At 47.2% G+C, this 11,480-nt stretch overlaps 1 protein-coding gene across 1 annotated transcript; it reads right to left on the minus strand.

Moving 5' to 3' along the window:
- Positions 1-33: 33 nt before the first annotated feature.
- Positions 34-1,093, minus strand: LOC100285640 (glycine-rich protein A3). The gene is made up of 2 exons (NM_001158531.2): positions 682-1,093; positions 34-511 (listed from the first exon to the last, which is right to left on the minus strand). The coding sequence occupies exons 1-2, from the start codon at positions 1,004-1,006 to the stop codon at positions 270-272; spliced, it is 567 nt and encodes a 188-aa protein (NP_001152003.2). The 5' UTR covers positions 1,007-1,093; the 3' UTR covers positions 34-269.
- Positions 1,094-11,480: the final 10,387 nt, after the last annotated feature.

Raw genomic sequence — 11,480 nt, forward strand, 5'->3', positions numbered from 1 at the left:
TTTTTTTTAAAAAAAACTTTGATCACTCTCGTCTATTTGTCGGCAGCTGGAGATGCTGTTCGACACAACCGATGGTTAAATTAATTCGGACTGCCAACACGGCAAGAACAACTCCAACAAAGCTTACAGGCAGCCGTCAGTACGTACTTCCACAACCCTAACAACCTCCCGTATTCGAATCATAATCAAAATAGCATAACTTAGCATTCTGGACTCCAGTGTATATATATACGTCTGCTCGTCCAGAATCGGATTAAGCTGTACGTTAATCACTTCCACTTGCGGCCGAACATATTCTTGTGCTTGCCAAACATCTTCTTGTGCTTGCCAAACTTGCCGTGCTTGAACTTGCCATGCTTGAACTTGCCGTGTCCGTGGCCGTGGCCGTACATCCCGTGGGAGTGGGACACCGTGTGAGCTCCGTACGCCGCCGCGGCACCTCCGGCCAGCATCGCCCCGTGGCCTGCAGAGCCCCCTGCACCGTGGCCTCCTCCGTACATGCCACCATGACCTGCCAGTTCAGCGTTCATGGATATGATACAAACTCAGTTTAGCTAACTTTGTTGTCATTATATCTGTACGATGAAGTAAGCCAGAACGAGTTACACAGCTGAGAACTGCAGGTTCATCAATAAAGAGGGATTTATTAATGGGCATAAATAATACGACGTCATTACCGACCGGGCATCGATGGATAGCCAGGCTGTGGGTAGACCGGTTGATGGGGGTACCCGCTGGGAGGATACGCGCCTGCACCCGGCGCCGGGTACGCCCCGTGCGACGGCGGGTATCCGCCAGGCTGAGGGTAGCCACCCGGAGGCGGGTACCCACCAGGTGGTACCGGGTACCCAGGCCCGGGAGGGTACGCACCGCCGCCCGGTGGAGCAGGGTAGCCGCCGCCGGGGTACTGGCCGCCGTAGTATCCACCGGCGGCCGGGTACCCTCCTCCGTGGAATCCCTTGTCCGCCTTGGAGGGATCGTGGCCGTCGTCCTTCCCGCCACCCATGTCGCCTGCCTCCCAAGTCTCAACGGCTACAACTGAACTACGAGAGAATTACCTGACCAGGAAGAGATTCCTTGGACGGAATTAATTAGCTAGCTCCAGGCCTCTGCGCAAGGCAAAACTTTGCTATTTTTTTTTTTACAGATTTCATGGTGCGGTTGCGCGTGAAGTTAGGAATGCGTGTCTTTCTCTGTGGCCAAAGCTAGCTAGCAGATGCATGTCATGTCGTCGCCCAGACGACGAGTCCGCAGACCGCACATCACGCAAGTCAGAGCCTGAGCCTGCGGGTGACAACGTTTCGACGAACAGACACTTCCAAACTCTCTCTGCTGGTGCACTGTCATTAGCCAATGCAAGATCAATAGACATGACACCGGCTGCATGCAATGCAATTCAATGGCGACGAGTGAGCAGCAGTGGCCAGGCCACGGAGAAGAACAGATGCCCACATGAACTGCCATCCATAGACATGACAACGGCTACATGCATCACTCTCTTCCAGTCCCACCTACTACAACAATGGATCATGTACTGCCAGTTTGTACAAAGCCGGTCAAGATCCGGAAGATGACTCTCAGATTTGATCGAGCAGTCATTCCACACACGCCACGCCGTCTAAGTCGGGAAGAAGAACGGGTCTGTAGTCGGGAACGGCGCCGGCGGTAGAGAATCCTGATGATGCTGCAGAGTGGCGCGACGGCACGTGCGGGGAGCCCTGCGCGTCTGCCATGCCCATGTGGGGAACGGCTGGGCGCCCAGCTCGGGCCTCCCCTCCGTTGGTCTTTCCTGCACCTACACCTATAGATGGCCATTTAGCACTAACACGATGGGCCAGGCCAGGTACGGCACGAAAAAACACGGTCCAGGCACGACCCGGTCCGGTTAGTATAGTGCCGTGCCTGGGCCACTATCTCGACCCGTAGTGCTGGCACGGGCACGACACGATTACATTTTTTATTTTAAAAATAATAGTTTACATATATTAAGTATAAGAATTCAATATATAACAAAAAAAACTACAGCTACACTTGTTAGATGGATGCGTTTAAGCCTCTTATGTACTAGGTTGTGAGTTCAAACCCCCATAACTACATATTTTTTGCTAAATTATATCATATACTCAGATAGGCCATAGTGCCACTGGACCGGCCTGACACGACTAGCATGCTGACGGGCCATGCCTGGCCGCGGCAGCGGCACGCCGGCCCATCTGGCACGGCACGTTTCGCTAGCCGGGCCTGGCGGGCCGTGCCGACCACGGGCCGTACCGGGCGGTTTGGCCATCTATACCTGCACCATGTGGGGAACGGCTGGTTGTAATACCCTCAGTTTCGGTGTCAGGCAGGTTACTATCTCCTGCATTGTAGTTGTAGGAGCTATAGGCTCAAAGTTAGTTACAGCTTCCCTCCCTGTCATAAGCCCTACCAAATTGCAACGAGCATTTAGAAGTCAGCAAAGCTGATGAAACCACCATGTGTTTAGAAAATGAGCTACTCCAGTGGTACCTTGTCGCTTCAACTTCGGTGTCAAAGAGACCAAGATAGATGTACCTGTGCCTACAGCTGACAGCTGAGTTCGGAACAGCTGTGGCAGCTATCCTATCAGCGCGTGCACAAGATCTCAGCTCGCGCCGCGTTTCCTGAAATTTTTGCAAGTCTCCAACTCCGACATGGTTGCCGCTATCTAAATTCTAATCTTTTAAAATTCTATCTAACCTCCACGTCACCCCGGGATTTATAAAACATGGTTGGGGACGCCCTTGCATTCTTTTCTCTTGTAATCCTAGTTCCTAGAGCCTACAACAAGGAGTGGTTCAGTAAAATGATACTTCTTATTCTTATATACTAGAAAAATTAGCTAGCTAACTGTTAACTAATTTACTAAAACAGCTAATAGCTAAACTATTAGCAAGGGTGTTTGTATGTATCTAGCTAATTTTAACCGCTAACTATTAAATCTAATGCATGCAAATGCTGTTCATTTTAAGTATTTTCCCTTTATTTTCTTAAAAAAAAACGGAAAAGCCAGCCGAGCTGGGCCGCTCCAGGCCCACGGCCGAGCCGCCCAGCAAGGCCAGCCAGCCGAGCGCAGGCCGAGCGGAACGCGCGTGGGCGAGCGCGCCCACGATCGAGCGGCTGGGGGCTTGCGCGTTTGGATCGGCCGGACGCGTACGAGATGGAGTAGAGGGGCTAGCGGACGGTTCCAGCGGATTCGGAGAAGGCCAAGTGTCTGGGTGGCGGCGGCGTTCAACGGATGACGATCCGCGCGGCTCGCTCGTCCGGAATCTCGGTGAAATCCGTTTGCCTTCTCCCATCTCAGCTCCTTAAAATGGAACTCGATCCCCTGGTTCTAGTGCTTCATCCCTCAGAGACGCAAGACTCTTTCTCCTCTCTCTGTTCGCTACTGTGGTTCGGCTCGGTTCACTGGTTTGGTTCCCAGCCATCCGGTGGTGTTCCTAGCTGATAGAAATTGAAGGAGGAAGGAGGTGGTGCTGTGCTCGTGACTTCTTGTGCTCTGTTGCTATTCCAGTGCGCCTGTTTGGGTGCTCTGTCTGCTCTGATTATTGTCCACCGTGGCCTGGTGCTTGGGCTCCCTGCTGCGCGGTGTTCATCTTCTCGGGCTGGTGCCGTGGACGTCTCCCCCGGCTCCGGCAGCGGCTCTAGTATCTCCGTCAACCTCCCGCCGTGTAGGCCCGGACGTGGGCGGCGGAATTGGTTTTCTGGGACAGAACTTCGTGTTCGCTGAGCTGGTCTTCCCACGTAGACAATCTACGTGCTGTGAGTTACCCGTTGCCTCGCTTTATTTATTGAGTAATTTTGTGCAATCTGCTAGTATTATTTACTTGGGTGTGATTGCACAATTTGTGGGCGGATTTGATCGCTCGATGATGATAGCGGTGTAGTGAGGCAACGTGACAGTCTGGGTTTTAGTGTATTATCATTTTCAGCATTGATATTATTTGTGCCTAATTAAATCTCTTTGTTGAGGCTGTTTACCTGTGTTAAATTCTGTTAATTTATTTAGTACACAGCTCCTTTCTATCAGTATTTATATTTGATTATTAGGCTTATTACATCTGATCTAAAACCCTTATTTGGTAAGATAAGACTGTCACGTTAGTCGAGGATCTCTGATCACCTATTAGCGTTGGAGGGCTGTTTATTACAGCAACCCGCTATTTTGAGAGCAATACTTTAAGATAAACAATCATGTTTATTTGTTTAATCTGCCTTCTTCATCTGCAAGCCATGTTTAATTATAAAATGGACCTGAGATGCTATTTTACATGTTTACATATTCTAAAATTGCTACTGTTCATTGCTGCAATAATTATATATGACATTTATCTGAGTTATATGCTTGTTTTATTCGAAATTAGAATATTTAATCTATTTAAATATGTAGAAAGCATGTCACTTATTTCTCTAAATTTACAACAATCCAGAAAACCAATCCGTATAATGGCCTCCAGTTCTGATGTCATTAAGCCTGAAGCGTTCGACGGCGCAAGCTTTAAGCGCTGGCAGATTAAGACTCGCATGTGGCTCACTGACCTAAAATTATTTTGGGTAGTGACGTCGGCTGTTCCCCAGGCTGCATCAGATGATTCTGATGATGCAGCGAAGGCCGCCGCACTAGCGGAGAAGGCCAAGTGGGACGAAGCCAATGAGGCATGCTTGTCTCGTCTGCTGAACGTCTTGTCGAACCGCTTATTTGACGTGTACTCTGGTTTTACCTCCGCCAAGGGTCTATGGACTGAACTTGAGAACGAGTTCTCTGAAGTTGACAATGGCAATGAGTCATTCACAACGGAAAACTACCTCAACTATAAAATGGTTGAGGGAAGGTCTGTTATGGAGCAGCTACAGGAGATTCAACTCCTTGTTAGGGACTTGGTCCAATATGGCTGCGTCCTACCAGACAGTTTTCAGGTGAATGCAATACTGGCAAAGCTCCCGCCTTCTTGGCGAGACTTTGTGACTTCACGCCGCCACATGAAGAAGCAAATGACTCTCACTGAGTTGTCAGCTGCGATTAATGTGGAAGAGCGTGCAAGGTCCAGTAACAAGCCATCCCAGCAACTCTGGGCTCACGTTGTTGAGAAGGGTGGAGATAAAAAATTCCAGAAGAAGAAGAACTCTCCACAGAAGAATATGAACCAACCTAAGTCCAAAAAGATGAAGAAGAAAAATGAGGACTTTATCTGCTACGTTTGTGGTGTCTCCGGGCATACAGCTCGGAGATGCAAACTTAGGAAGGGAAAAGGTCCTCCACCTCAGCGCAAAGAAGGGAACGTGGTGGTTAACTCCACCCCAGGGTATGCACTTCAGGCCTTTATGGCAAGTCCATCAGATGACTGGTGGATGGATTCCGGTGCTACTGTTCATATTTGTGCTGATCGATCCATGTTCTCTTCATTCCAGGGATACAACAGCGCACCAGTCTTGATGGGAAATGGTGTTCCGGCAGCAGTTCGAGGTACTGGACAGGTCTACCTGAAGTTAACTTCAGGAAAGACGCTCGTTCTGAAGGACGTACTCTATGTGCCATCGATGAGCCGGAACCTCATATCAGTGTCGCTGCTATGTCGACAGGGTCTCAAATTAGTGTTTGAGTCTAATAAAGTGGTCCTGTCTAAGTTTGGTACTTTTGTTGGAAAGTCATATGAGTCAGGCGGTTTGTTCCGTCTTTCTGTTTTGAACAATCATTCTTCTTACCATGTTAATGTGGTCTGTAATAACGATTCCATTAATAATATATGGCATTCCCGTTTGTGTCATGTGAATTTTGAGGCCATTAAGAGATTAAGTGACATGTCTTTAATTCCTGAATATAAACATGTTAAAGGTGTAAAATGTGGTATTTGTGTGCAAGCTAAGCAGCCTAGAAAACCGTTTCATACGGTTGAAGGCAGAAGTACCACTCCTTTAGAACTAATTCACTCAGATATCTGTGAGATGAATGGTATAATCACAAAAGGCGGTAAAAGATACTTTCTTACCTTGATAGATGATGCTACTAGGTTCTGTTATATTTACTTACTCAGAACTAAAGATGAGTGATAGTCGCCTAGAGGGGGGGTGAATAGGGCGAAACTGAAATTTACAAATACAAACACAACTACAAGCCGGGTTAGCGTTAGAAATATAAACGAGTCCGAGAGAGAGGGCGCAAAACAAATCCCAAGCGAATAAGCAAGTGAGACACGGAGATTTGTTTTACCGAGGTTCGGTTCTTGCAAACCTACTCCCCGTTGAGGAGGCCACAAAGGCCGGGTCTCTTTCAACCCTTCCCTCTCTCAAACGGTCCCTCGGACCGAGTGAGCTTCTCTTCTCTAATCAAAGCCGGGAACAAAACTTCCCCGCAAGGGCCACCACACAATTGGTGCCTCTTGCCTTGATTACAATGGAGTTGTGATCTCAAGAACAAGTGAGAAAGAAAAGAAGCAATCCAAGCGCAAGAGCTTAAATGAACACGGCAAATCACTCTCACTAGTCACTAGGGCTTTGTGTGGAATTGGAGAGGATTTGATCTCTTTAGTGTGTCTAGAATTGAATGCTAGAGCTCTTGTAGTAGTTGAGAAGTGGAAAACTTGGATGCAATGAATGGTGGGGTGGTTGGGGTATTTATAGCCCCAACCACCAAACTTGACCGTTGGCTGGAGGCGTCTGCTCGATGGCGCACCGGACAGTCCGGTGCACACCGGACAGTCCGGTGCCCCTGCCACGTCATCACTGCCGTTGGATTCTGACCGTTGGAGCTTCTGACTTGTGGGCCCGCCTGGGTGTCCGGTGCACACCGGACATGTACTGTTTGATGTCCGGTGCACCGGTATGGGCATGTCTGACGTCTGCGCGCGCTGTGCGCGCATTAAATGCACCGCAGGGAGCCGTTGGCGCCGAAAAGAGCCGTTGCTCCGCTGGTACACCGGACAGTCCGGTGCACACCGGACAGTCCGGTGCACACCGGACAGTCCGGTGAATTTTAGCGGAGCGGCTGCCACGCGAACCCGAGGCTGGCGAGTTCTGGAGACCGCGCTTCCTTGGAGCACCGGACATGTCCGGTGCACACCGGACAGTCCGGTGAATTATAGCGCGCCGGCTTCCGAGAATTCCCGAGGGCGAAGAGTTTGAGTCTGAGTCCCCTGGTGCACCGGACAGGTACTGTTCACTGTCCGGTGGCACACCGGACAGTCCGGTGCGCCAGACCAGGGGTGCCTTCGGTTGCCCCCTTTGCTCCTTTATTGAATCCAAAACTTGGTCTTTTTATTGGCTGAGGGTGAACCTTTTACACCTGTATAATCTATACACTTGGGCAAACTAGTTAGTCCAAGGATTTGTGTTGGGCAATTCAATCACCAAAATTATTTAGGACTTAGGTGTAAGCCTAATTCCCTTTCAATCTCCCCCTTTTTGGTGATTGATGCCAACACAAACCAAAGCAAATATAGAAGTGCATAATTGAACTAGTTTGCATAATGTAAGTGTAAAGGTTGCTTGGAATTTAGCCAATATAACTACTTACAAGATATGCAAGGAATGTTTCTTTCTTTATTTAGCATTTTGGACCACGTTTGCACCACGAGTTTTGTTTTTGCAAATTCTTTTGTAAATCCTATTCAAAGTTCTTTTGCAAATAGTCAAAGGTAAATGAATAAGAGTTTGTAAAGCATTTTCAAGATTTGAAATTTTCTCCCCCTGTTTCAAATGCTTTCCTTTAACTAAACAAAACTCCCCCTAAAAGAGATCCACCTCTTAGTGTTCAAGAGGGTTTTGATATACCATTTTGAAATACTACTTTCTCCCCCTTTTGAACACAATAGGATACCAAAAGATAAATACTTTTGGAAAGCACTAAGTTTTTGAATTTGGTGGTGGTGGTGCGGTCCTTTTGCTTTGGGCTCATTTCTCCCCCTTTTTGGCATGAATCGCCAAAAACGGAATCATTAGAGCCCTCTAAGTGCTTTTCTTCCCCTTTGGTCATAAATAAATGAGTTAAGATTATACCAAAGACGAAATCCGGTCCTTTTGCTTTGGGCTTTTACTTTCTCCCCCAAAGACAAGGTCCTTTACGTGGAGTGATGGCGAAGGATGAGTTACGGAGTGGAAGCCTTTGTCTTCGCCGAAGACTCCAATTCCCTTTCAAGATGCCTGTGACTTGGTTTGAAATAGACTTGAAAACACATTAGTCATAGCATGTAGAAGAGATATGATCAAAGGTATTCAAATGAGCTATGTGTGCAAGCTAGCAAAAGAAATTTCTAGAAACAAGAATATTGAGCTCATGCCTAAGTCTGGTAAAAGATTGTTCATCAAGTGGCTTGGTAAAGATATCGGCTAATTGATCTTTAGTGTTAATGTAAGAAATCTCGATATCTCCCTTTTGTTGGTGATCCCTAAGAAAATGATACCGAATGGCTATGTGCTTAGTGCGGCTATGCTCGACGGGATTGTCGGCCATTTTGATTGCACTCTCATTATCACATAGCAAAGGGACTTTGGTTAATTTGTAACCATAGTCCCGCAGGGTTTGCCTCATCCAAAGCAATTGCGCGCAACAATGTCCTGCGGCAATGTACTCGGCTTCGGCGGTGGAAAGAGCGACCGAATTTTGCTTCTTTGAAGCCCAAGACACCAAGGATCTTCCCAAGAACTGGCAAGTCCCCGATGTGCTCTTCCTATTAATTTTGCACCCCGCCCAATCGGCATCCGAATAACCAATCAAATCAAATGTGGATCCCCGAGGGTACCAAAGCCCAAACTTAGGTGTGTAAGCCAAATATCTCAAGATTCGTTTTACGGCCGTAAGGTGGGATTCCTTAGGGTCGGATTGGAATCTTGCACACATGCAAACGGAAAGCATAATGTCCGGTCGAGATGCACATAAATAAAGCAATGAACCAATCATTGACCGGTATACCTTTTGATCCACGGACTTACCTCCCGTGTCGAGGTCGAGATGCCCATTGGTTCCCATGGGAGTCTTGATGGGCTTGGCATCCTTCATTCCAAACTTGGTTAGAATGTCTTGAGTGTACTTCGTTTGGCAAATGAAGGTGCCCTCTTGGAGTTGCTTGACTTGGAATCCTAGAAAATACTTCAACTCCCCCATCATCGACATCTCGAATTTCTGTGTCATGATCCTACTAAACTCTTCACATGTAGACTCGTTAGTAGACCCAAATATAATATCATCAACATAAATTTGGCATACAAACAAGTCATTTTCAAGAGTTTTAGTAAAGAGTGTAGGATCGGCCTTGCCGACTTTGAAGCCATTAGAAATAAGGAAATCTCTTAGGCATTCATACCATGCTCTTGGGGCTTGCTTGAGCCCATAAAGCGCCTTAGAGAGCCTATAGACATGGTTAGGGTACTCACTGTCTTCAAAGCCGGGAGGTTGCTCAACATAGACCTCTTCCTTGATTGGTCCGTTGAGGAAGGCACTTTTTACGTCCATTTGATAGAGCTTAAAGCCATGGTAAGTAGCATAGGCCAATAGTATGCGAATTGACTCAAGCCTAGCTACGGGTGCATAGGTTTCACCGAAATCCAAACCTTCGACTTGTGAATACCCTTTGGCCACGAGTCGAGCTTTGTTCCTTGTCACCACACCATGCTCATCTTGCTTGTTGCGGAAGACCCATTTGGTTCCTACAACATTTTGGTTAGGACGTGGAACTAAATGCCATACCTCGTTTCTTGTGAAATTGTTGAGCTCCTCTTGCATTGCCACCACCCAATCCGAATCTTGAAGTGCTTCCTCTATCCTGTGTGGCTCAATAGAGGAAACAAAAGAGTAATGTTCACAAAAGTGTGCAACACGAGATCGAGTGGTTACCCCCTTATGAATGTCGCCGAGGATGGTGTCGACGGGGTGATCTCGTTGGATTGCTTGGTGGACTCTTGGGTGTGGCGGCCTTGGTTCTTCCTCATCCTCCTTTTCTTGATCAATTGCATCTCCCCCTGGATCATTGTCATCATCTTGAGGTGGCTCATCTTCTTGATTTTGCCCTTCATCAACTTGAGCTTCATCCTCATTTTGAGTTGGTGGAGATGCTTGCATGGAGGAGGACGGTTGATCTTGTGCATTTGGAGGCTCTTCGGATTCCCTAGGACACACATCCCCAATGGACATGTTCCTTAGCGCTATGCATGGAGCCTGTTCTTCACCTATCTCATCAAGATCAACTTGCTCTACTTGAGAGCCGTTAGTTTCATCAAACACAACGTCACATGAGACTTCAACTAGTCCAGTGGACTTGTTAAAGACCCTATATGCCCTTGTGTTTGAGTCATAACCAAGTAAAAAGCCTTCTACAGTTTTAGGAGCAAATTTAGATTTTCTACCTCTTTTAACAAGAATAAAGCATTTGCTACCAAAAACTCCAAAGTATGAAATGTTGGGCTTTTTACCGGTTAGGAGTTCATATGATGTCTTCTTGAGGATTCGGTGAAGATATAACCGGTTGATGGCGTAGCAGGCGGTGTTGACCGCTTCGGCCCAAAACCGGTCCGGTGTCTTGTACTCATTAAGCATGGTTCTTGCCATGTCCAATAGAGTTCGATTCTTCCTCTCCACTACACCATTTTGTTGTGGCGTGTAGGGAGAGGAGAACTCATGCTTGATGCCCTCCTCCTCAAGGAAGCCTTCAATTTGAGAGTTCTTGAACTCCGTCCCGTTGTCGCTTCTTATTTTCTTGATCCTTAAGGCGAACTCATTTTGAGCCCGTCTCAAGAATCCCTTTAAGGTCTCTTGGGTTTGAGATTTTTCCTGTAAAAAGAATACCCAAGTGAAGCGAGAATAATCATCCACTATTACAAGACAATACTTACTCCCGCCGATGCTTATGTAAGCAATCGGGCCGAATAGATCCATGTGGAGTAGCTCAAGCGGCCTGTCGGTCGTCATGATGTTCTTGTGTGGATGATGGACTCCAACTTGCTTCCCCGCCTGGCATGCGCTACAAATCCTGTCTTTCTCAAAATGAACATTTGTTAATCCTAAAATGTGCTCTCCCTTTAGAAGCTTGTGAAGATTCTTCATCCCAACATGGGCTAGTCGGCGGTGCCAGAGCCAACCCATGTTAGTCTTAGCAATTAAGCAAGTGTCGAGTTCAGCTCTATCAAAATCTACCAAGTATAGCTGACCCTCTAACACTCCCTTAAAAGCTATTGAATCATCACTTCTTCTAAAGACAGTGACACCTATATCAGTAAAAAGACAGTTGTAGCCCATTTGACATAATTGGGAAACAGAAAGCAAGTTGTAATCTAAAGAATCAACGAGAAAAACATTGGAAATAGAATGGTCAGGAGATATAGCAATTTTACCAAGTCCTTTGACCAAACCTTGATTTCCATCCCCGAATGTGATAGCTCGTTGGGGATCTTGGTTTTTCTCATATGAGGAGAACATCCTTTTCTCCCCTGTCATGTGGTTTGTGCACCCGCTGTCGAGTATCCAACTTGAGCCC

The sequence above is a fragment of the Zea mays genome, chromosome 5 (genome assembly GCF_902167145.1).
Source record: "Zea mays cultivar B73 chromosome 5, Zm-B73-REFERENCE-NAM-5.0, whole genome shotgun sequence".
Classification (NCBI taxonomy): Eukaryota; Viridiplantae; Streptophyta; class Magnoliopsida; order Poales; family Poaceae; genus Zea; species Zea mays.

Excerpts from the sequence above, each read along its gene's own strand:
- LOC100285640 (NM_001158531.2), bottom strand. The coding sequence starts at position 1,006 with ATGGGTGGCGGGAAGGACGACGGCCACGATCCCTCCAAGGCGGACAAG. Across the intron at positions 512-681 it reads TGGCTATCCATCGATGCCCG|GTCATGGTGGCATGTACGGA; the intron begins GTCGGTAATGAC and ends CTGAACTGGCAG.